This window comes from Rutidosis leptorrhynchoides, chromosome 4, assembly GCF_046630445.1.
Source record: "Rutidosis leptorrhynchoides isolate AG116_Rl617_1_P2 chromosome 4, CSIRO_AGI_Rlap_v1, whole genome shotgun sequence".
In the NCBI taxonomy this organism is placed as follows: Eukaryota; Viridiplantae; Streptophyta; class Magnoliopsida; order Asterales; family Asteraceae; genus Rutidosis; species Rutidosis leptorrhynchoides.
In genome coordinates this window covers 494,416,729-494,441,398 of record NC_092336.1, presented here as the reverse complement: position 1 = coordinate 494,441,398, position 24,670 = coordinate 494,416,729, and the positions used below count along the sequence as shown (strand labels likewise).

Genomic DNA, 24,670 nt, shown 5'->3' with positions numbered 1-24,670 from the left:
ACAACTCATTACTGATTCTTGTGGACTAGAACGCGATAAAAGTCCAACAACTATCTATGAAGATAATGCAGCTTGCATAGCACAGATGAAAGAAGGGTATATCAAAAGTGACCGAACAAAACACATACCACCTAGATTCTTCTCATACACTCAAAATCTCATTAAGGACAACCAGATTGAAATGAGATATGTGCAATCTAGCAAAAACTCTGCTGATCTTTTCACGAAAGCACTTCCAACTGCTATTTTCAGAAAACACATTCATAACATTGGCATGAGACATGTTCAAAAGATGTAACAGCTGAAGCGATGTCTACTTGAGGGGGAGTCAACTCCATGCTGCACTCTTTTTCCCTTAGCTAAAGTTTTTTCCCACTGGGTTTTCTTTAGCAAGGTTTTTAACGAGGCAGTAATTTATAGTTGATCTTCAACAAAATAAAATTGCTATCCAAGGGGGAGTGTTATAATAATAATAATAATATAGATATGGATAGTCAATTTTGGTGTATACATATAGTCAATTTTGGTACACAAAGTATGTATTTTTATATTGAGATTTTAGGCTATAAATACTCATGAATGCAAGCATTAAACTTGCACCAATTCTCACACTTACAAAGTGTTTCTTTCTTTCTCTCCATTATCATCTTTGTTCTTACACTTCATTATTAGTATTCTAAATCAAGAATCAAATCACTAAAGGTAGTTATAAGCCTACTGAATTATAACATCAAGAATCAAACCACTAAAGGTAGTTATAAGCCTACTGAATTATAACATCAAGAATCAAACCACTAAAGGTAGTTTTAAGCCTACTGAATTATAACACCAACAATATTCTCAAAAAATCTCACATGGTGAATTTTCTTACCTACCACCTTCAACCAACCCTAGATATGAGATATCAAGTCATCACCACGTAACCCCCCTCAATGAACGAATGGGGGCAACAACACAAAATTTATCTTCGAAATAAATATAAATAATTTTTTAGTTATTATTTTTAGTCTAAGATTCGTACATACGAAGCACCCGGGTCTTGAAGTTTCAACACCCAAATTTTTGATTTGATCAAGTAAGTGTAAGACTCAATTTTTTTGCTTATCAAACCTTGATACAATACCCATCACTTTTCCTTGCAATCTTTTTGCTGTAATCCTTAGTTATATTTGTGAATTTAATCCTTCCTATATCAGAGTTTGCATCAGTTGATTCATATGGCAGTTAACCAAGAAGAAGAGGTAATTTTTTGCATTTACGTTAGTTCTAATGTTAGGGGCTTTTTACTGTTTTTGTGTGTGATTGATGAAATTCAACACCTTTTTAGGTTGTTCTTACTGAAGAAAAAGGTCATGTGAGATTGATCACCTTGAACCAGCCTAATAAGCTAAATGTGATTTCACCCAAATTGGTAAACTTGAAAATTACCTCAACTCGTTTATGATTCTTTATTTTAAAGATCACTGGAAATTATTTGAAATCATTTTGTTGATATTATGCGGCAATATTAGGTTTATCAATTGGCAAAAAACCTGGAAAAATTCGAAAAAGATGAAGATGCAAAGCTAGTGATTATTAAGGTTAGTGCTGCCCAAATCTAATATCCTCATTTGAAGTTTAGCTTTTAACAGATTTTAGAACTAGCCGAATTTATATGGGTTCTGTGTGTCGAAATATATGGTTTTAACGTCCATACCCTCGGATTGGGCCGGGTTTCCTCCTGGGCAGTAGTTAGGGGCGGGTTATGCAACTGCGGGAGATGAACGCGTGGGTGATTTAGTCCCCCTGGGTGATCCCGGACTGCTGTTCGAAAAAGAAAGAAATTACGAGTTTTTATAAAGCAAAATATGCACAATACAATTTTGACTTAAGTTGGATATATTGCTATATTGCTAGGCACTTAACCCAACTTATATAATTCAGTTACAAAAAGTTGAATAAAACCATTTTACACATAAAATTAGGGTAGCTTATAAATTTGTTTGTACTTTTTCTTTCATTTTCTTCTAGGGCGCAGGTCGTGCTTATTCTGCTGGAGGGGATTTAAAGGTGTTTTATAATGGCAGGACAACAAGTAAATTTCATCGTTGTCAATTAACATTTTGTTGTTTCTTTTTTGCATTTAGAGCTTTTTGATCTCTATAAATTATTCGTTTACATGTCACAGGGGATTCATGTCTTGAAGTGGTATATAGGTTTTATTGGCTCTGCTATCACAACTATACCTACAAGAAACCACAGGTTCCTTTTCAATTTACTAATTGACATTTTGTACGGGCCTATTTATTTTTTTGTTGCAAGCAAATAATCATTTTTGTAAAAAAGTGAGTTTCAAATGGTGCTAATTTAACCAGGTTGCACTTGTTCATGGAATAGCAATGGGTGGAGGTGCATCACTTATGGTTCCAATGAAGTTTTCAGTTGTCACAGAAAAAACTGTAAGTATATGTGACTATATTTTCTCATAATTTAAATTTAAATCAAATTATATAACTTTTTTTTTCTATACTTTACTTTATTTTAGATCTTTTCCATGCCTGAAGCTGGTATCGGGCATCACGTCGATTGTGGGTTCTCGTACGTTCTTTCTCGTCTTCCAGGCAGTTTGGGTACACACTCAACACTTAATCTTACAATAAAATTATAAAACCTAGAGAGAATAAATGAATCTTTTAAATTTAAATAAATAAAAAAGATATAACATTTCTTTTGGTTTTATTGTAGGTGAATACTTCGCCTTGACCGGAGCACGGTTGAGTGGTGAGGAATTGGTTGCAGTTGGGTTAGCGACACATTTTGTTCCATTGGATGTGAGTTTAAATTTCGAACCGTAACAAATGGTTGTAAAGATCCTTTGCCTTTAGCTAATTACTAAAACATTTATTTCTTTTTCAGAAATTGTCAGAATTGGAAACCCGTTTGGTAAGTTTGAACACGGGAGATGAGAACACATTGAAAGCTGCCATTGAAGAATTCTCTTTAGATGTTCAGATTAGTCAAGAAAGTGTCTTAAACAAGTAATGATTTTGAAATCAAGAATTAAAAAAGTTTCGATCTTTGGCAATCTTACACATAACTGATTCTCTTTAATTGAATGCAGACGATCTATCATTGACGAATGTTTTTCAAAGGATTCTGTGGAAGAGATTCTAGAATCATTTGTAAGCTCTTTTTCTTGGCAGATTGATTATTTTCTTATATATATTTTTTGTGTGGTTTTAATTTGATTGTAACTTTTAAAGGAAGCCGAGTCAAGAAAGGAAGGAAATGAATGGATTGTACCGGTGCTTAAGGGATTAAAAAGATCTTCCCCTACTGGTTTAAAGATGAACCTGAGATCGGTAATATATTTTTTTTAATAAGGGGCATAAATCTAAGATATCAAATTTTGAACTTTCACTATAAATTTGTTTTAACAGAGTCTATATATCTTTTTATTATTTTTTTCGTGGTAGATTCGTGAGGGGAGGAAGCAAACACTATCAGAATGCCTTAAAAAAGAATTTGGGCTGACAATAAATATACTCAGAAAATTGATATCCGGTGACATGTATGAGGTATTAGTATATTCTAATATACGAGCAATGGGTAGAATATGAATATACTACTGTATTTATAGTACATGATACTGAAGTAAATGTTTTTTTTTTTATTTATTATTAATTTTTTTTTTTTTTTTGGCAACCAAATAGGGTATTCGAGCTGTTGTCATAGACAAAGATAACTCTCCAAAGGTAATCTTCTGTTCATTCTTAATTTGGAGTCTTTATAACGTTGCATAATATGAGAAGTACTTAAAAAACATGAATATATACAAGAAGAAAACTGCGATCCCCAATATCTAGCTGGTACAGTCCAAATTAAACTCCATATCCATAAAGAATGACATTTCTTTTATTTGCCGGTATGTGATCATCCTCAATATCTATATCTATATGGATTGTCGCATGTTGATTACAGTGGGATCCTCCAACTCTTGGTGAAGTTGATAGCCAGAAACTAGATCTTATTTTTCAGCCATTTGAAGAAGCTTTTGAGCTTAAACTTCCTGAAAATGAAGAAAATAGGTTGGTTTTTTATGTCTGTTCTTCTTGATTCTTGTATAACTTTTATTAGGGTAGAGGTTGCAGATGATGAAATCTTGTGTTTGAATTGTTTTACAGGTGGAGTGGGAAGTATGAGGATTCAGTGTATGCAAGAAAGTAAAATGAGAGAATTGGTTGCCCTTTATGGTGTTGCAGATCATGAAATCTTAATAATGCCAACAAGGATGAAATAAAATGATTTATGGTGTTGTGTGTCATTGAACTCTCTGTGTGGTTAATGATAATACTCATTTGTATTTGTGCATTTTTATAAAATTTAATTAATAGAATAAAAAGTTTCCATTGATCATATATTGTAATCTGGTAATGTAAAAGTGGGGATTATCACCAAAATAACCTTTTTTTTTTTTTAAGCTTGTTAACTGACAGCCCTAAAAAAAAAAAGTTTGACAATTTGAATTCGCAAGGCGCAAGACACCTTGCGTCTTTGCGACCTTGCGTCTTTGCGATCTTGCGACCATGCGACCTTGCGTTACTGACAAACGCAACAAAGAGACTTGCGTATTGCGTCTTGCGACTTGCGCCTTTGCGTCTTGCGTCTTGCGACTTGCGCCTTTGCGTCTTGCGTCTTGCGTCTTATCCCGATAAGATTTTCATGATTTCGTGGATAAGATTTTGTACGATTTTTGTACTATTACGGATAACTTTTTCAATTCATATAAGGTATTACCAGCTCTATTTTCACTTCATTTTCACCATTTCAACATAAATCATATAATTTCAAGCGTCATTAAGGTAACTTTCTTTGTTTTAAATAATGAGTTTTAGTGATAATGAAACCTTTGTTATTCATATATGTTGTGGTGGTTCTTTTCAATTTATTAATAACTTACCTATGTATTTGCCTCTAGATTGTTTTGGAACACGATTAAAACTCCCAGTTGCTCCCCAAAAACTAATTACTCGAAGAATATTGTTAAAAAATGTTCTTAGAAAAATTAATTTGCCACCTAATGCTCCTGTTTCAATGAGATATGTTGTCGATAATCTTGTTTTTGATATTACTGATGATTATGAAGACTTTCGTGATTTTCTACAACATGCAATATCAAATGCTCCTATTAATGTAACATCCCGCGTTTTTCCGTTAAATTTAATTTTAACACCGTCTTTTTTTTTTAAAACATAATCTTTCGTATTTAAATTAATAGTTTCCGTGAGTAACGTTCATTATATTCCCGCTATTTAATTTTGACATCACCCGTTTACTCGAGCGTTTTAAAAATATTCGATCGGTTAAATCCCGCACCCGCTTCTAAACTCGAGGGACTAAAATTGACACGGGGCAAACTAGTTGACTAGGTCAACTAGTCCACCCCAATCACCACCATTCAATCCCTCCATCTCTCTCTCTTTCTCTCTAGCAAGAACACACACAAACCCCAACTTCATAGAATCATCATCTAAATTCGGGATTGGAAGCAAACTTCAAAACAAATTACATATTTGGAATCCTCTCTACATCCTCTACAATTTGATACCAACTTCATCTCGTTTGGGTAACATTTCTAAAACTCTAGATTTCTCTAAATTCGTGTTTTTGATTTGAAATTGTGTTAGTTAGTGTCTATGGCTCGTGTGTAACATGAATATATGTTTTGTTTGCTCGATTTGTGGTTTGGAGTAACTAGTTTGAGTTTTTGAAATGGGTTTGCTTAATCCTTGATTTTGGATGAGTTAATGTTGTTAGATTGTTAAAGTGCATGTTTTAATTGTGTTACTAGTATCATTAGCCACATTTGGATGTGTAGGTTGATTAAGAAAACTTCAAAAACCCGATTAATGATTTTGTGATGTTTGACTAGGGTTTGATAGTTCTTGACATGAACTTTTGGATGCTTAAATGCCATGGAATGTTAATTGTTAGTGTTTAGTAGTAATGTATACTTCATTACCTTCAAAACGGCATATCATATGTGTGAATTGGATTCCCGAAACTTAAAATGCAATTGATGAACTTGAAACTTTAAAAATGGACTTTTAAATGATCACTTGACGAGAAATCGGTTATGGAAAATGTTGTTTTTGTTTGATGAAACATGTTTAGTTGTGTTCCTTGTCAAAAGAGCTTTCCAACGGTATAAGATACGCTTTCTAATTGTTTACGGTTTGAGTTTTGCGTTTGTTTGAAATTTTACCAAGCCTTGAACAAGTGAAACAGGCCAGTGACCAGGCCACGGCCATTGTCGCGGCGCGACAGGCCTGGCCGCGGCGCGACATAAGCCGCGTCCAGATTCTGTTTCCCTTGACCTTTTTACTAAAAATGTTTGACATGTTCTAGACCTCCAATTTACATGCAACTTGTTTTAACATGCTTATATATGAATAACTAGCATAGAAAAATAGTTCGGGACCCGACCCGAACGTGTTGACTTTTTCGTTGACTTTGACCAAGTTTGACTTTTAGTCAAACTTAACCAAACTTTTATACAATCGTTCTAACATGCTTTTATACTTGATTCTTGCATGAAACTTGACAACGTGATTCACATGCTATACTATTCGAGTCGTAACGAGCCATAGGACTAATTGAACACATTTCACCCGACCTTGGGTCGTAACCGGTTAATTGATACAACTTATTTGTTTAGGTCAAGGCTAAGCAACTTTCATGCACACGTTTACTTTGTGAAGTACATTTATACTCGTGCACTCGAGGTGAGATCATAGTCCCACTTTTACTCTTTTGAACTTACTTTTGGGATGAGAAAACATAAACGATTCTTTTGAACTAAGTGAACACAAGAACGGGAAAACAAACATTCTACATACGAGTTTAGAACGAAAATCCTCAATCCGATTATCATTAGTTACATCAGATGGTGTAAGCGAGAACTTATGTTATATGGCCATATGGGTTTGACAAACCCTCATTCAAACGGTTCGCTACCGTTTACGAATGAAATATATTTTCGGGAACAGTGTTGTTCTAGCACTAATTGATGGGGTATTCAACGGACGGAACGTTAAGCTTTGATAATTGGGTGCTCGTGAATATTAACTTTTAGAATGTACTACTATTATTTCAACTTTGCAAATCTTGTGGTTCGACTTACTTTACTTTTACTCACTTACTCAAACCTATGATTTCACCAACGTTTTTGCGTTGACAGATTCTTCTATGTTTTCTCAGGTTTTCACATGGCTATTTGATACATGCTTCCGCACTCTTTGATTACTTGATTGGAGTCTACCATGCATGCATACGCTAGGGATAGCATTTTTGGATTCAAACTTTTGTTTACATACTTACGCTATTTATAGCAATTGTGTTTTTAAACCAATTATGTCGCAAGTTATTTCATTTATACTTTATGACTTTTGTAAACTTAGACTTGTTGTCGAACGGTTTTGTAAACTAAACTTGCAAGTCTTGTACCTTTCAAATGAATGCGACATAATTTTGGTCAAACGAGTCTCCTATAGGGACTACGACCACGCAACGGGACCTAAGTTAACGGCGCTGTCAATAACGGTTTTGGTCGGGTCGTTACAAGTGGTATCAGAGCGTTGGTTGTAGGGAACTAGGATGTGCATTAGTGTGTCTAACAGAGTCGTTAGGACGCATTAGTGAGTCTAGACTACAACCGGATAGTTAGCATTTGCATTCTGACATACATTTGCTATAGATAGCACTTACTTGACTACTTGTGCATTATACTTGAATCATTCTTAGGCAAACTTTTTAATGGTACCCAACCTTCATCATACGAACTCGTATTCCGCCACTTTTTGGTAACACACGTAAATTCATGATTCGTACACGTATGGATGACGACGACTTCATTAGTCACACTTGTTCGGGAACTCTGTCTCCCGGATTGTTATTTGCCACCGTTTCAACTTACTATCGGTTTCCCACTGGTGATTCTTACTATCTACTTTTTGGTGTTACTACCATCACTACTCTAGGTGAGTATCGTCATCAACATTTATCACTACGGTTGCGTGCTACTCGTTATCATGACTCGTTACTCTTTTCATACCTGAATACATTTTTGTCTGACTCGAACCACATTGACGTGAACAATCATTTATACACTTCCCTCGGGGAACGCTTCTTTATAGTTGCACTAATTCTTTCGATTCAATACGAGTCACGTTAGAGACGTCGTTACACTTTGTTTATTTTAAACTTCACGATTACACGAACTTGAATCTATAGAGTGATGTGGGAATGGAGGTATGAGTTAGCGTAATATAACGACACTCGATCAACGTGGTTATATTACGGTAAGACATACCAAAGTTCTAGTGACGCGTGATGGTGGTTAGACTCGATCAACCTAAACACCACCATGTGCCATGTACATGACTTCATCTTTTCAGGTTTGGACATCCGAAAACTCCGAGAATATTTATAACAACCATACCGGGGACACACCTTCAATTATTGTCAAATTATATTTATGCTTCTGAATGAATTACCGATTCCATTCGACTTCAACCGTATGTCACACGGGTATACCAGCTCGTCCTCGCGCAGTCTTATTGACTAACTACAATTTACTCGTTATGCTCACATCGGGGCGGAAACTTCTCTTGCATCACCCTCGTACTTCCGGTTCAGGAGGTCCTTATTCTAAATTCTCAATGGAGAGCGACTCTTCACGTCATACAAGTATTCGCCGCGAGGGTGGATAGTCCTAGCAATCGTTTTCAAAACCCGATAAGAACTTGCCCCGACGAACGTTTTTGGAAACCGATAAACCTTCCGCGACGCGAATTTTCTTGAGAAACTTGTCCTAGCTAACGTTTTCAATTCCTAGCAAACTTGTTCAATATGCCTTAGGGAAATGTACCCCGTTTCGGATCGAGATCCTCGTTTCACTTCTAGATTTTGGAGTACCTTACAAAAAGCCTCGGGACCGCATTTAGACATGAGTACCGCGTACCATCCGCAACCCGACGGACCGAACAAACATACGATTTAAACCTTAGAATCCATAATACGAGTTGTATTACTAACTTCAAATTTACTTGAGAAAAGTATTTTCCTTTAGCTTAATCCTCGTACTACAATGATTTTCATTCGAGTTTTAACGTCACTCCTTTTGAAACCACATGTGACCGGAAACGTCATTCTCTTTTGTCGGACCAAGTAAACGATGATCAATTCACCGGGGCCGAGGTTATTCATGAGCAACCGAGAAAATTTATTCATATTCAGGTAAAACCCTACGCGACTCGTAATCACCAAGAGCTACGCCGATGTTAGACGTAAACATTTCAAATTCCACGTGGGAAACCGCGTCACGTTAAGGGTCGCACCTTGGAAAAGTGCAATCCGTTTCGGGAAAACGTAGGAAGCTAAATCCGCGATATTTTGATCCTTTAAATTCTTGGGGTGTTTTGGACCCGTCGCTAGCCGTTTAGACTTTTCCGACTCATTTTGAGTCTCCGTTTATCCTACATTCGATGCATCAACTCAAAGACGTGTTTTGCGAAACGAGAACTTGTTATCTCCTTTGATGAACTCACTATCGACGATAACCCTCACTTCCTAGGAGGACCGGTTGAAACCATGAATAATGAAAGCCAAACCTTAAAACAACATATGATCCCGACCGTCAAAATTCGTTGAAATACCCTAGGACGTACTTCTCCCTCACTCGTAGAATTGGCAACGCAAGATCTCGAGGAAGATTCAACAACTACTACTTCCAACTAAATTTCGGGACGAAATTTCTTTTGAGGCGTGGATAATGTAACATCCCGCGTTTTTCCGTTAAATTTAATTTTAACACCGTCTTTTTTTTTTAAAACATAATCTTTCGTATTTAAATTAATAGTTTTCGTGAGTAACGTTCATTATATTCCCGCTATTTAATTTTGACATCACCCGTTTACTCGAGCGTTTTAAAAATATTCGATCGGTTAAATCCCGCACCCGCTTCTAAACTCGAGGGACTAAAATTGACACGGGGCAAACTAGTTGACTAGGTCAACTAGTCCACCCCAATCACCACCATTCAATCCCTCCATCTCTCTCTCTTTCTCTCTAGCAAGAACACACACAAACCCCAACTTCATAGAATCATCATCTAAATTCGGGATTGGAAGCAAACTTCAAAACAAATTACATATTTGGAATCCTCTCTACATCCTCTACAATTTGATACCAACTTCATCTCGTTTGGGTAACATTTCTAAAACTCTAGATTTCTCTAAATTCGTGTTTTTGATTTGAAATTGTGTTAGTTAGTGTCTATGGCTCGTGTGTAACATGAATATATGTTTTGTTTGCTCGATTTGTGGTTTGGAGTAACTAGTTTGAGTTTTTGAAATGGGTTTGCTTAATCCTTGATTTTGGATGAGTTAATGTTGTTAGATTGTTAAAGTGCATGTTTTAATTGTGTTACTAGTATCATTAGCCACATTTGGATGTGTAGGTTGATTAAGAAAACTTCAAAAACCCGATTAATGATTTTGTGATGTTTGACTAGGGTTTGATAGTTCTTGACATGAACTTTTGGATGCTTAAATGCCATGGAATGTTAATTGTTAGTGTTTAGTAGTAATGTATACTTCATTACCTTCAAAACGGCATATCATATGTGTGAATTGGATTCCCGAAACTTAAAATGCAATTGATGAACTTGAAACTTTGAAAATGGACTTTTAAATGATCACTTGACGAGAAATCGGTTATGGAAAATGTTGTTTTTGTTTGATGAAACATGTTTAGTTGTGTTCCTTGTCAAAAGAGCTTTCCAACGGTATAAGATACGCTTTCTAATTGTTTACGGTTTGAGTTTTGCGTTTGTTTGAAATTTTACCAAGCCTTGAACAAGTGAAACAGGCCAGTGACCAGGCCACGGCCATTGTCGCGGCGCGACAGGCCTGGCCGCGGCGCGACATAAGCCGCGTCCAGATTCTGTTTCCCTTGACCTTTTTACTAAAAATGTTTGACATGTTCTAGACCTCCAATTTACATGCAACTTGTTTTAACATGCTTATATATGAATAACTAGCATAGAAAAATAGTTCGGGACCCGACCCGAACGTGTTGACTTTTTCGTTGACTTTGACCAAGTTTGACTTTTAGTCAAACTTAACCAAACTTTTATACAATCGTTCTAACATGCTTTTATACTTGATTCTTGCATGAAACTTGACAACGTGATTCACATGCTATACTATTCGAGTCGTAACGAGCCATAGGACTAATTGAACACATTTCACCCGACCTTGGGTCGTAACCGGTTAATTGATACAACTTATTTGTTTAGGTCAAGGCTAAGCAACTTTCATGCACACGTTTACTTTGTGAAGTACATTTATACTCGTGCACTCGAGGTGAGATCATAGTCCCACTTTTACTCTTTTGAACTTACTTTTGGGATGAGAAAACATAAACGATTCTTTTGAACTAAGTGAACACAAGAACGGGAAAACAAACATTCTACATACGAGTTTAGAACGAAAATCCTCAATCCGATTATCATTAGTTACATCAGATGGTGTAAGCGAGAACTTATGTTATATGGCCATATGGGTTTGACAAACCCTCATTCAAACGGTTCGCTACCGTTTACGAATGAAATATATTTTCGGGAACAGTGTTGTTCTAGCACTAATTGATGGGGTATTCAACGGACGGAACGTTAAGCTTTGATAATTGGGTGCTCGTGAATATTAACTTTTAGAATGTACTACTATTATTTCAACTTTGCAAATCTTGTGGTTCGACTTACTTTACTTTTACTCACTTACTCAAACCTATGATTTCACCAACGTTTTTGCGTTGACAGATTCTTCTATGTTTTCTCAGGTTTTCACATGGCTATTTGATACATGCTTCCGCACTCTTTGATTACTTGATTGGAGTCTACCATGCATGCATACGCTAGGGATAGCATTTTTGGATTCAAACTTTTGTTTACATACTTACGCTATTTATAGCAATTGTGTTTTTAAACCAATTATGTCGCAAGTTATTTCATTTATACTTTATGACTTTTGTAAACTTAGACTTGTTGTCGAACGGTTTTGTAAACTAAACTTGCAAGTCTTGTACCTTTCAAATGAATGCGACATAATTTTGGTCAAACGAGTCTCCTATAGGGACTACGACCACGCAACGGGACCTAAGTTAACGGCGCCGTCAATAACGGTTTTGGTCGGGTCGTTACAATTAATATTTACATTGTCGACAAAGTTACGATGCATCAACTCCCAGAAAACTTACAGTCGGTGCAAATCCTACCAATACACAATGTCCATCAAAACCTACCAACACACGATGTCCAACAAAACCTACCAACAAACGAGGAGAGCACAAACCTTCACACACCCAATTTGAAAGAAGCACGACCTGAAGTACCACCTCCAAACACAGAAGAGTTTGATTTCTTCAACTATGGAGTTGAGAACGTATGTAAAATTAAAAAAAACAGATCACCCTTTTGAATCAGTTGTCGCGTCTAGTGCTTCGGAGGAAGAAAATGACAGAGAAGATCAAGATGAAGATGAAAATGAAGAAGAGGAAGAAAAAAAGGATGTATTCTGGAATATGCCACTTTTATTGAGTGAGCATGACCAAGAGACTGAATCTACGAGCCAAATAACAACCAGTTATAGAGTATCCGATTTGATTAAAGTTCGACAAACTTTTTTAAACAAGGATGATTTTGTAAACCATCTATACACAAAATGTCTTGAAGAAAACTTTCAAATTAAGCCTGTAAAGTCTGACAAATCTCGATTCACTGCTAAATGCATGTTGCCAAATTGTGAGTGGAAATGTAGTGCATACAAAATACGCCACACTGACAACTTCATCGTAAAGAAATTGCATGACGTACACACATGCTCACGTACCCAAATTATGGGAAATAATAAACATGCTTCCAAAAAGGTGTTAGGAAGTATTCTGATGGAATCGTTCAAAGCTGCAAATCGAGACTATAATCCAAAAGATATACGTGATGATGTTGGCAACCGTTTTCGGGTGAGCATTTCTTACAATCAAGCATAGAGAGCCAAGTGTCATGCAATAGAGATGCTTCGTGGCAGTATGGATGACTCGTTCCGAATGCTTCCCATTTATCTTCATAACATTAAGATTCATAACCCAGGAAGCATGACAAATGTGGTGACTGACAATGAAAATAGATTCGTGATGTGTTACATGTCCTTTGGCGCAGTTGTAAGTATCACTCATCCTACAATTGTTTTATCTTAAACTAATAGCAATCTCATTTGATTTGTTTGCGTGCAGATTCGATCATTTGTCCAAAATGTTCGCCCTATTATCATCGTTGATGGTGCACATTTGAAAGCTGGATACTTGGGTACAAATTTAGTCGCTGTTGCAATGGATGCCAATAACGGAATTTTGCCATTGGCTTATGGAATTGGTGAAGGCGAGACAAACGAAGTTTGGTCATGGTTTTTTGGCAATCTAAGAGATCATTTAGAGAGTTGTGGTATGAGTAATCGTATGTCAGAGATTACCTTTATTTCTGATCGTGCTCCTTCAATAGCATATGGTATTTCAAATGTGTTTCCTGAAGCCTTTCACTCTTTTTGCGCACGTCATCTATTCATGAACGTAAAAACGATGTCCAACAAATTCAAATATTTTGAATGGCACTATTGGAAAATGGTTAAGGCTTATCGTTTGTCAGATTTTCAAGATCATGTTAGTGTATTTCAACGAAGATTAAAAGCGTCTCACAAGTATCTAAATGACGTTGGTTTCAACAAATGGTCCAGAAGTCATGCTGGTCATGTTAGGTATGCATACCTTACTAGCAACAGTGTAGAGTCTATTAACGCTCTATCCAAACATGCTCGCAAACTACCAGTTTGCATGTTATTGGAATTTTTTCGCGCTTCTATACAGGATTGGTTTTTCAAACATCACAACAAAGCAGTTAGTCTCACTTCAACGGTTACTCCATATGTTGAACGTAAATTAGGTAAGAGGACGAACAAATCAAGAAGATGGCAAGCATTTCCATCGACAAACAATCTAATAGAGGTGCGTGATGGAAGGAAAAACGGCCTCGTTAATCTAGAAGATAGAACATGTACATGTGGGCAATGGCAATTATCAGGCATACCTTGCGGACATGTATTGGCAGCAGCACGACTCTTCGGAGTGGAAGATGTTACATGTTATGTATCACATTGGTTCTTGTCTCAAACTTATATAAATACATATTCCGAACACATCCTTCCTTTGCCCCATCGATCCGAATGGTCCGATCCAGGGCCCAAGATCTTGAAAATCGTAAAGCCCCCAATTCAAAAGAAAAGAGCACCTGGACGCCCAAAAAGTACCGATCGGATTCCATCTCAAGGTGAAGAAACTGAAAATAAAGTAAGAACATGTACTCGTTGCAAGCAAGTAGGTCATAACCGAACAACATGTAGCGCTTCTTATGACCTAACCGGTGAATCTACTTCTTAGAGGGTTAAAAAAACAGCCTCAAAATCAAAGTCAAAGTCGAAAGAGAAAGTCGAACCTTCGCAAGCTTATCAGTCTCAATTTTATCAAACGTACGATTTAGACCAGAATTAGGGGACCAGAATTAGTTGCTTGTTTATCAGTCTCAGTTTGTTGTTTATCAGTCTCAGTTTGTTTTTATGTTTATCAGTCTCAGTTAGTTGTTTAAATATGTGTCATAGATTGACCTACATACAGACGCAAGAACGCAAGAAAAATCTTGCGTATGTCATCAAACACACGCAAATACGCAAACAATAACTTGCGTCTGTCTTTAAAAAAGACGCAACTTTTCAAACAATACCTTGCGTATGTCATGAAACATACGCAAGCACGCAAACATCAACTTGCGTATATCTTTTAAAGAGACGCAAGGACGCAAACATAACCTTGCGTAAGTCTTCAAACATACGCAAGAACGCAAACAAAACCTTGCGTAAGCCATTTAAAGAGACGCAAGGACGCAAAAAAACACCTTGCGTCTGTCAAAAAACCAGAAGCAAGGACGCAAAAAAGGCCTTGCGTCTGTCCCAGATTATTTACATACAAAAATTACATGTTTTACCTAAAAACTGTATAATAATTACATCTACAAGTTAACTAATTAACAACCTTTGGGTCCTCTGGTCCTCTGGTGGTGGTGGTTCCTGTGTATCAAAGCGTGCACGGAAGAATGTTCTTGCCATTCGAATTCTATAGTCCTTAGCAGCCTTTTTAGGGTCTCCAATGTTGTCAATCTTATCCCAACAAAAAAATATCCTCTCCATATGAAGGCAGACCCAAACACCACAATCACCATGGCCACCACTCTGCATTGGCACATACGGTGCATCCTCGATCATCAACTCTACATCTTCTCTGTTCTCATAATAGTCAACAATTTGTGAGTCCTGCTTCTTGTTAAAGTAATCAATAGCCTTCAAATATAACGGCAAGTTGTCTGATAAGTTTTTGAAGACAGCCTCGAGTTGACCTTTTTTCAAACAACCCTTTAAACTATCATAGACTAATACTCTCTGTTCATCTAAGTTCAAAGTGAGTAGTATAAAATGTTCAGGATCTGAAAAATGTACTGGAATCAAAATCTGCAACAAAAGAAACATAAAAAGTCAATAAGGAAGGACGCAAGGTTGACCTTGCGAGACACGCAAGGACGCAAGGTAGACCTTGCGTCAGGCGCAAGGACGCAAGGTCTACCTTGCGGGTGGACGCATGGATGCAAATTTTACTTTGCGTCCATAATGAAGACGCAAGGTTAATCTTGCGAGGGTCGCAAGGACGCAAGAGAGTGTTTGCGAACGGACGCAAGGGCGCAAGATTTGTCTTGCGCCTATTACAGTTTACTCAAAATGTATAGTTTATATAAAAAAAAGGACTAACCTTATCACATTCAGCCCAGGATGGATAAAGGTCATCACTACCATCCCCAAGACCAATCAAATACATATAATCTGGGGGATTGAATTTAATGATCCCCTCTGCTTCAGGATTAGATGTATCCCCCTTCTCCTCCTCATTTTGAGTGTCATCATCATAAAAGGACTTGAATTTCTCCAGTTGATTGAGGAAACCCAATGGCATAATCATCCATCGAGAACTACATGTATAATCTGCAATCGGAAACTGAGGACTCGAGGACATCTGGCTAGCTCGGGGCAGAAACCTCTGCCGAAATCTCAACAGGAAGGTAGCCCATCCATCAATATGCTATAATCATATCAAGTTGATTATGAATGTTATAAAGCTAAAAACAAAACAAAACAAAACATGCATAAGTTTATAATTATTAACAAACTTACTATGTTTTCCAAATAACCAGAAAATGCAATTCCCAATAAACGTTTCCAAAACTCAGTATCAAGGAAGAGGAAGGTTTCATTTTGGAAAATGAACATGCAACGCGTATCTTGCTTATTGAGGATTAGTGATTTCAAATCTTTTGCTGGCCCCACATGCTTCCTTTGATCTCTCCATGCATTTGGTGGTGGTGGTTGCAAAGTTCCTTGATCGTTTATAAATTTATCAACCATTGACCAAATTTCCTCCTCACCAACCCAATCCTTTTCCTTCCTTTTTCTCTTCCTTTCCTTTTTCTGAAAAAAAAAAGTAGTAATAAAGACGCAAAGACGCAAGAATTGTCTTGCGTCGGTGTAATGCAAACACAAATACGCAATATAGGTCTTGCGTCCATCAGTGAAGTATACGCAAAGACGCAAGGTAATCCTTGCGTCCAACAATGAAGAAGACGCAAAGACGCAAGGTGATCCTTGCGTCATTCACTAACCTCCTGCTGGTCTGCTTGTTTTTCTGCTTCATTAACCAATGGCAAATCAACTCCTTGCTCAATCTCCTCAGACACCAGAGCCACGTTCTCATCTTGTTTATCAACAGCTTTTTCAGCCCCTTTTTCAGTAGGCTTTTCAGTTTCCATTGGCAACACATTCTCAGCTTCTTTAGTCCCTTGATGAGAAACTTTCAGCCTTTTTACTCTAGAAGCTACTTCGTCAGACAACTGTATATAATCTATGAGTCAGCAAACATACGCAAGGACGCAAGATATATCTTGCGTATACCAAGACGCAAAACGCAAGGTCTTATAAACATCAGGCGCAAGGACGCAAGGAAAACCTTGCGTCTGGTGAATGTTACAGACATACCTTCTCCAATGGTTTTCTGTAGCCCGGTGTTGTGAAAGGGGAATTTAAAAAATGAGTGGGCCTTCTTTCTCTTTTCCCACGTCTAACAACCCTCGGAGATGTATCATTGTCAGAGAAAGATCGAGGATCCACATATGCATCCTCGTTATCAACATACTATAATGAACAAAACGCAAAAAATAAGAAAAGTAGCCATACGCAAGGTCGCAAGTAAGTCCTTGCGTCTGAGTTAGGGACGCAAGTACAACCTGCGCCTAAATTACAATAAAGACGCAAGGACGCAAGATGGTACTTGCGTCTGATATAACATCAGGCGCAAGGACGCAAGTAAAACCTTGCGCCAACATAACAGGCAAGATGCAAGGTCGCAAAAAAAAATGCGCCTAGTTTACCTGATGTTCCTGGTGTTCCTGTTCTTTCAAATGTTTTTCATGATCATCAAGCTTCTTTTTACAATCAGCCAACTCCTTTTCTTGATCATCCACCCTCTTAGTCAGCATATTAACCATACGCAACAATTCCTGCAAATTGTTGCCTTTTTGTGTTGGATGAGGGTCCGAGGTCTGCTCTGACTCCTCCTGCAATAATTCCTTCAAACTGCCACCCAACTCCTCTTCAACTTGATTATCATCTTGTGTATTTTTCTCGTCTTCAACAACATCTCCTTGAAAGTAAGAGGAACTCTGGATCCACCATCGACAACCTCTCTCTGTCTCAGATGGGTGCAGGGAACGAAAAGGTCTTTTTCTCTTCGGACAATCATCCTGAAATGAAGTTATATTAGTAAAAACAAAAGGACGCAAGGACGCAAAAGTCATTTTGCGTCTAGACGCAAGAATACAAAGATCATCTTGCGACACATTCAAGGACGCAAGCATGATTCTTGCCCCTGTAACAAGTATAACCCAGGGTTCACACGCAAGGACGCAAGGATATCCTTGCGACGCACGCAAGGACGCAAGGTGTATCTTGCGTCCTCATGCGACACACAAAACTGCTCTGTTAAAACAGAAACTGCTGTATATACACTATATAAAAAGCTCTTGGAGATATTAACTAACCATTATATGTAGAAGTTTTAGGTAGTCAGACACTGTAAAGGTTTCAGCAGATGAACGCTTCCAAAATAATGCTCTTGGTACTCCATCCTTATCAGTTTTGGTTGCAAAACTCTTAATGGTACGACGGTATGCCTCGAGGATCCAAATCTTAAATGCCCACATAAAACCAGCCAAAGTGTAAGCCTTTCCACCCCCACTCTCTAATTGGCTTTCTCGAACCTCAAAACCTTCGCTCACCGCTGAGTAAGTAGCATCCCAAATACGAGACCCCCATGGGTACGTGTTCACCTTATTAAAATCTTCAACCAACCATAGAAACTATTTACTAACCACATGTTGCCCCTGCTTCCCCATAAACGCTCTCTCTACGATCAAAATTATAGCTAGTCGAACAATATCATCGTCACTAACCTTGGGAACCTTTACATCACCTTGTTTTTTTGATAAGGATGTTTTGTATATCACTAACCAAAATGTTGCTGGCATCGGGACGTTCTGGAAAACAACGTCGTCTAATGGGTGCGGTCTTAGATTCATAATTTCGAGGGATGTAATGTGCCATGTCCGTCCGGCTACCAAACATAAAGCCGGTGACTAAACAAAATTCACGCCGACCAATTCTAATCATAAAATTAGGAGAAAAATGAAACCATATATCTTGTTGCTCTTCAGGGTACTTACTAGCATCTAATTTTGCTGAACGCTCACATTTCCGTTGGAGCATGGCATGTACTAGGCCAGGATCATTATCCGTGTATGAAAGATCTAACCAGGGACCAAAGCATGTACTTCTAAATAATTTTTCTTGTCTCTCAATCAACATTTTCTTGACCTGAGGAATCACGGTCAACATATTCTTCATGGTCAATTTACCTTCCACATACCCCTGTAAAAGTCAGAAGAACAACAGAAGAAAATCACATAGACGCAAGCAAGCAAGACATAGATTGCGTACAAGGCCGCAAGGACGCAAGGTTAACCTTGCGTAACAGATGTGCAAGACGCAAGGACGCAAGGTTAACCTTGCGTAACTTATGATCAAGACGCAAGGACGCAAGGGTTACCTTGCGTGCACATGCAAAGGTAAAATTATAGAAAACGTAAGGTCGCAAATATCACCTTGCGTACATTGTGAGGCATACGCAAGGACGCAAGGATTGTCTTGCGTCTACATAGCAAAAGAGTTACACAACTTGAATCTAGCAAAAATTCCTGGGTATCGTACGCAATCTCAATAATATACAATCAAAAACACAAAATACAAACAAATTTCGTTGACACATTTTTTCGAACAGTTGGCGTGCAAAGAGTGCAAAAACTTTGTTAAAAACTTTGTTTTAGCACATAAATCTAAGCACTATGAAGTAGATCGAATAATATAACATAGATCTAAGAAATCTAACATGTTCTTGAGACATAGTGATCGATGATGGTGATTCGATGATGTTGGTGGCGTAGAAGCTCGCTTGTACTCGGGAAGATCGAAGATGGAAGGATGAAGAAGATCTAGTAACGATGAAGATGTGAGGAGGATGACGTGAGGATGATGATGAAGATTTTGCGAGTGATTTGCGAGTGTTTGGATCTTGCGAATGACGAGCGAAAGGGCACCAGAGAGGAGTTTGCGTATGTGTGTGGGAACAGTGAACGCAAACTGATCATTTAACTAGTTCTTTTACTGCTACACGCAAGGTCGCAACGTCGCAACGTCGCAAAGACGCAAAGACGCAAGGTCGCAAGGACGCAAGCTGTCTTGCGCCTTGCGAGGGCAAATTGTCAAACTTTTTTTTTTTAGGGCTGTCAGTCAACAAGCTTAAAAAAAAAGGGCATTTTGGTGATAATCCCGTAAAAGTGGCCTGCAGACTTTTCAAAAAATGAAAATGTGGTAGATCATTCTTTACCCCAAGCTGATGGACCGTTAGAGTTTGGGTCAAAAAAAGCAAACTTGGGTAATTCTATTGGGCCCGTGGATGAGACAAAGCTTGGTTCAAATGGTGCAGTAGAGGGGTCTGTACCGGGTGAACATGGGGTTGACATGGGAAAATTAAAATATGAGTCCATTAATTTGGTTGAAGTTTCTAGTGGGACGAATATTATGAATGGTGTTTCAGTAGACGGATGTAACTCGGTGGTTCGTTTTCGATATAAGAAGCGAATATTTAGACCTTTAATCAAAAATCATTTTATTAAGTACGTTCATGGAAGAAAACAATTAAAGCGTAAAAAATGTCGTGAAAAACGTACTTGGTATGCAAGGATTATTATCGATGATCTAATGAAGAACTCGGATGAGGACGATGATGATTGCAATCGCGATTGTGATAGCGATTGCGATTGCAAAAATGATTGCGATTGTGATTGCAATTGTGATACTATTTCCTCGGACTCGGATTCTTAGTTGGCTATGGTTAAGGTTCCATGTTTCGTGTCACCGACTCCTTGAGTTTAGCTCACACTCGTGGTTATGTTTTCGTGTTGTTTTGAGTTATATCGTCTTTTTTTAGGTTCATTTGAGTTTTTTTCTTCGTTCTTCTTCGTGTTTAGCATTTTTGCGGTGTGTGGTTAGGTAGCTTATATTTCGTGCTTTGTTTCGTCGTGGGTTCGTTGTATTTTCTAGCTTCTTGCTAGTTGTATATTTCCCTTCATTTATAAAATTACTTGCCTTTCAAAAAAAAAAAAAAAAAAAAAAATCCAAATGTCTTCAGCTTGTACAAAATACACAAATTTATCAATAAAGTCTCAATTATAACATTTTCTTCATCTCATTTTGTATTTTATTTTATACTATTTTATACAAAACTAAAAAAGGAATGTTATTTATAAATTATTTTACTTTAGCTAACCTTAATATGTTGGTGTATTGGTGATGATTTAACTTCTTACTAGTGAAATGACCCGTGAAACCACAGGTTTGTTTAAACGAAACAGTTTAATAATATGTTTTAGGTATTAAGTGAATTAAATACAAATCATTATATACCATACGTAATTATAGCATTTTAATATAGCATTTTAATATTAACTATAGATGAGGTCAATGATTTGATTTCCATAAGCTGCAAAATATTTTTATTGAGTTCATCAAAAAAGTTAATATACGTAATGCCTGTATAGATTCGCCATGAAATTTTTCTTCTGAAAGACGGTAAGACTGTAACGTTCTTACTATAATAAATAAAATGATTGAGTGGGTGGGTTTAGAAATCACCGTTAGTACCTACCCGTACGGCCGTACTCGTGAGTGACTCTAACCCATTTATTTATAGCTAACAGCATCCCTTGCTTTCTAATTTGGATTTTCGCATCCTTTAATAATCTTAATTTTGCAATCCGAATCCCTCCGTCTAAATTCCGTTAAAAAGGTAGTTAACTCTTGACATGTGCCTTGCATGTGAGGGTAAATATGTCTTTTTAACCTTCTTCTTCTTCATCTAAATCTGAAACCTTCTCTTGCTAAGCTTGTTCTTCCCCAAATTTGCAAACCCTAATTTTTTTTAAAAAGAAAAAAAAAAAAAAACACACCAGTTTTTTTTCTCGAAATGTTAATTCCTTCTTAATTCCTCATTTTTTTTGAAAGCTAATTAGATATGGGCCACAAGACCAATTTGCCATCTCTATATTCTCATGGAAACAAACTAATAGTTGAATTATATCTACGTATGTAAAATAGTGGAATTGAATAGTAACTAGGGGTATTTTCGATTTTTCATTTTTTTTTAGAATTATTTAAATTTCATTTCACCAACAAAGACCCCTAGACTTTTTCAAAAAATTCAAATCGACCCCCCAAACAGGGGGTAAGTGTCAAATGACCATTTTCATAAAAAAAAAATCTTAAATAAACTCACCAAATCTTCAACGGGTCATATCTTCTCGCTCGCAACGAGTTAAATTTTTCCGACACCATCGTTAAACTCGAAATAATTTTAGGAACACAATGTCACTAATTATACGCAAAACGAACGCTTTTTAAAAAAACGCTAATATTTGGGTTACTTTTCATACACGTTGATTTTGCGTTAAATTTTTAAAAGTCGACAATTCATAGCGAAATGCGGAGATGTGCATATATTGTTAATTTAACATAACATTTAAATCTTTTACGAGCTATACATTTTAGTTCGACTCGAGTTGCACTTCAACGACATCATCTTTAGCCTCGAAATAATTTTACAAACTAAACGCAATAAAAGACATTAAAAACCGAACTTTCGGCGCGAATCGAGGGTTCGAAACCTAGTTAGTGACAAAAAAAAAAAAAAAAAAAAAAACTGAAAGTTACTCCTCATATTAATAATGCTCCTGTTCTCATTGGACCATCTTAAAAAAGGATCAACTTGATTACCTAAACACCAGTATCTATGGCATCATCATCATCATCGTCAGGTCAAGAACACCATTCTTTATGAACAATAGGATTAGATAAACAAACATATTTGCTTTCTCTAATAAACTATTTAATTAAATATAAATTCTAGATAAACAAGATGTGAAAGTAACGTCCTAAACATAAACAAATCTCAACAGATCCGAGTTAAGATCTGGTCGATTAAACCCAACAACCGCAACTGTACCGCCACCGCTGCAGCCATCGTATCCCTGTTGCGTGCAACCACTCTTGAACGACGACCATGATACCATGGTTAGATCTGAAACAAAAGGGAACGACGGCCTTGAGTGTTCACATAATGATTTCCAGCTATTCTTCAGTTCTTCGTCTTTTATGGTTCTTGTTCTTCTTTTCCGATTTTCAGTGTTCATGTGAAGGAATCCTGACTTAGATATAGGATTTGTGTGATTTAGAAAGGAATTGTGTGATTTATAAAGAAAGAAATTAAGAATGACAAACATAGAAAGAAATAATTTGTGACTTGATGTCTCTGTTTCATGTTCTTTGCAAAGTATTTAATGAATACTTTATCTAGTGCTTTGCAAAGATTTAGTAGAACGGTGTTGATGATGGTGAGATTGTTGTTGGTGTTGATGATTATTTATTTATCTATTTAATATAATTTTAACCGTTATATACGGTTTCAGCTGTTTTCGATTGTAGTTTTGAGTTTGCGTTCATACTACAATTAGTCTCACAACTTCGACTCCATTTACATAATAACCCCTCAGGTTTACACTTTTCCAGGAATAGAAAGTGTAAACATATAACTTTATTAAAATGAAATAAACTAATTCCCCCAAATTTATAACGGGTCCTATCTTCTCGCTCGGTGCGAGTTAAATTTTTCTGAGACCACCGTTCAACTCGAAAAAGTCTCACGAACCCAACGGGACTAACTATACGCGAAACGGACACTATTTAAAAAACGCTTAACACAACGACAACCCGTATCTTTCTGTTCGCCGCAAGTTAAATTTTTCCGACAGCACCGTTACACTCGAAATTTTTTTATGAACAAAACGAAACTAACTACGTTCGAAACGGACACTTTTTAAAGACGCTTAAGACAACGACATCTAAAACGGCGCTTAAGACATGAGCCGTTTTCCCCTATGTAAATACACAACGCTACGTTAAATATGAATACACAGGCCGAAAGCCCCGCCGCATCGCACGGGCCGGATCCGGACTAGTTATAACTAGTGGAGGACCCGCAAATTCGCGGGATTATGTGAGTGTTTGTAAAGAAATAATTTTTTTGTGTTTATTGTATTTACTGTAAAATAAACCATATATGTCTTTAAAAAAACTTTAAAAGTTAAACATATTATAAGTTGAAGACCCACGAATTCGCGGAGCTATGTGAGTGTTTATAAAGAAATAATATTTATGGTAAGGCAGGATCAGTAAGTTTTGAACATGTGTTGATTTGTTAGAATCATTATATGTTAATAAGTATTTGTTAAGTTTATAGTAAATTAGCTGAATACAATGCTACATGATTTATAATGTGTAGATTTTTTTGTCAATAAAACAATAATGTAGTTATAAGGCTAATATTTATAAGGCTAAGACTTTATAAAAAGAGATTATAAATTTATGTAGTTATGTTTGATATAATAATTGTTGTTGGGAGTCGGAAATATCGTCAATAAGTTTTTGGGATAACCCAACCCATTCAGTTTGCAAACTTGAGTTCATACCATATTATTTGTGCATAAAAAGAACAAACATGCATCGTTCCCCTTTAGCTAAAATTTATATTTGACCCATTTGTGACAAATAATTAACCTATATCTCAATAATTCGTAGTAATGTATTATTTTATTTTTATACATAGGTTTGAAAGTAATACTCCAAGTTAAAGCCACTTCTAAACTGTCTAAATTTATACCTTTTTTTTTTTGGACAAATTCACAATGAACCTATTCACCAAAATCTCAAGCTTCAAAATCACAACACGAGGTCCTCTAACATGTAAATATGTTAGTACTGAA

The 24,670-nt window shown here is 36.8% G+C and overlaps 2 protein-coding genes across 3 annotated transcripts; one reads left to right on the top strand and one right to left on the bottom strand.

The window, feature by feature from the left end:
* The first annotated feature begins 873 nt into the window (after nucleotides 1–873).
* On the top strand, nucleotides 874–4,410 carry LOC139844692 (3-hydroxyisobutyryl-CoA hydrolase-like protein 5). 2 transcript variants are annotated; one of them, XM_071834913.1, is made up of 16 exons: nucleotides 874–1,081; nucleotides 1,197–1,241; nucleotides 1,328–1,411; nucleotides 1,512–1,580; nucleotides 2,011–2,074; nucleotides 2,168–2,241; nucleotides 2,355–2,438; nucleotides 2,525–2,609; nucleotides 2,725–2,810; nucleotides 2,896–3,017; nucleotides 3,101–3,161; nucleotides 3,243–3,341; nucleotides 3,456–3,557; nucleotides 3,693–3,734; nucleotides 3,961–4,067; nucleotides 4,164–4,410. In XM_071834913.1, the coding sequence occupies exons 2-16, from the start codon at nucleotides 1,218–1,220 to the stop codon at nucleotides 4,204–4,206; spliced, it is 1,146 nt and encodes a 381-aa protein (XP_071691014.1). In that variant the 5' UTR covers nucleotides 874–1,081; nucleotides 1,197–1,217; the 3' UTR covers nucleotides 4,207–4,410. The 2 variants fall into 2 exon arrangements, with proteins under 2 accessions (XP_071691014.1, XP_071691013.1); XM_071834912.1 differs by having other exon boundaries at nucleotides 875–1,075; nucleotides 4,164–4,409.
* A 10,748-nt stretch (nucleotides 4,411–15,158) lies between these two features.
* On the bottom strand, nucleotides 15,159–16,143 carry LOC139842393 (uncharacterized). Its single transcript, XM_071832537.1, has 2 exons — nucleotides 15,943–16,143; nucleotides 15,159–15,647 (listed from the first exon to the last, which is right to left on the bottom strand). Exons 1-2 carry the CDS (start codon nucleotides 16,141–16,143, stop codon nucleotides 15,159–15,161), a joined length of 690 nt encoding a protein of 229 aa, XP_071688638.1.
* Between the last annotated feature and the right edge of the window lie 8,527 nt (nucleotides 16,144–24,670).

Coding starts and splice junctions, on each gene's coding strand:
- LOC139844692 (XM_071834913.1), top strand. CDS start 1,218: ATGGCAGTTAACCAAGAAGAAGAG. Junction 1,242..1,327: donor CAGTTAACCAAGAAGAAGAG/GTAATTTTTTGC, acceptor ACACCTTTTTAG/GTTGTTCTTACTGAAGAAAA. Junction 2,075..2,167: donor TTATAATGGCAGGACAACAA/GTAAATTTCATC, acceptor TACATGTCACAG/GGGATTCATGTCTTGAAGTG.
- LOC139842393 (XM_071832537.1), bottom strand. CDS start 16,143: ATGCCATTGGGTTTCCTCAATCAACTGGAGAAATTCAAGTCCTTTTAT. Junction 15,648..15,942: donor CCTGGGCTGAATGTGATAAG/GTTAGTCCTTTT, acceptor CTTTTGTTGCAG/ATTTTGATTCCAGTACATTT.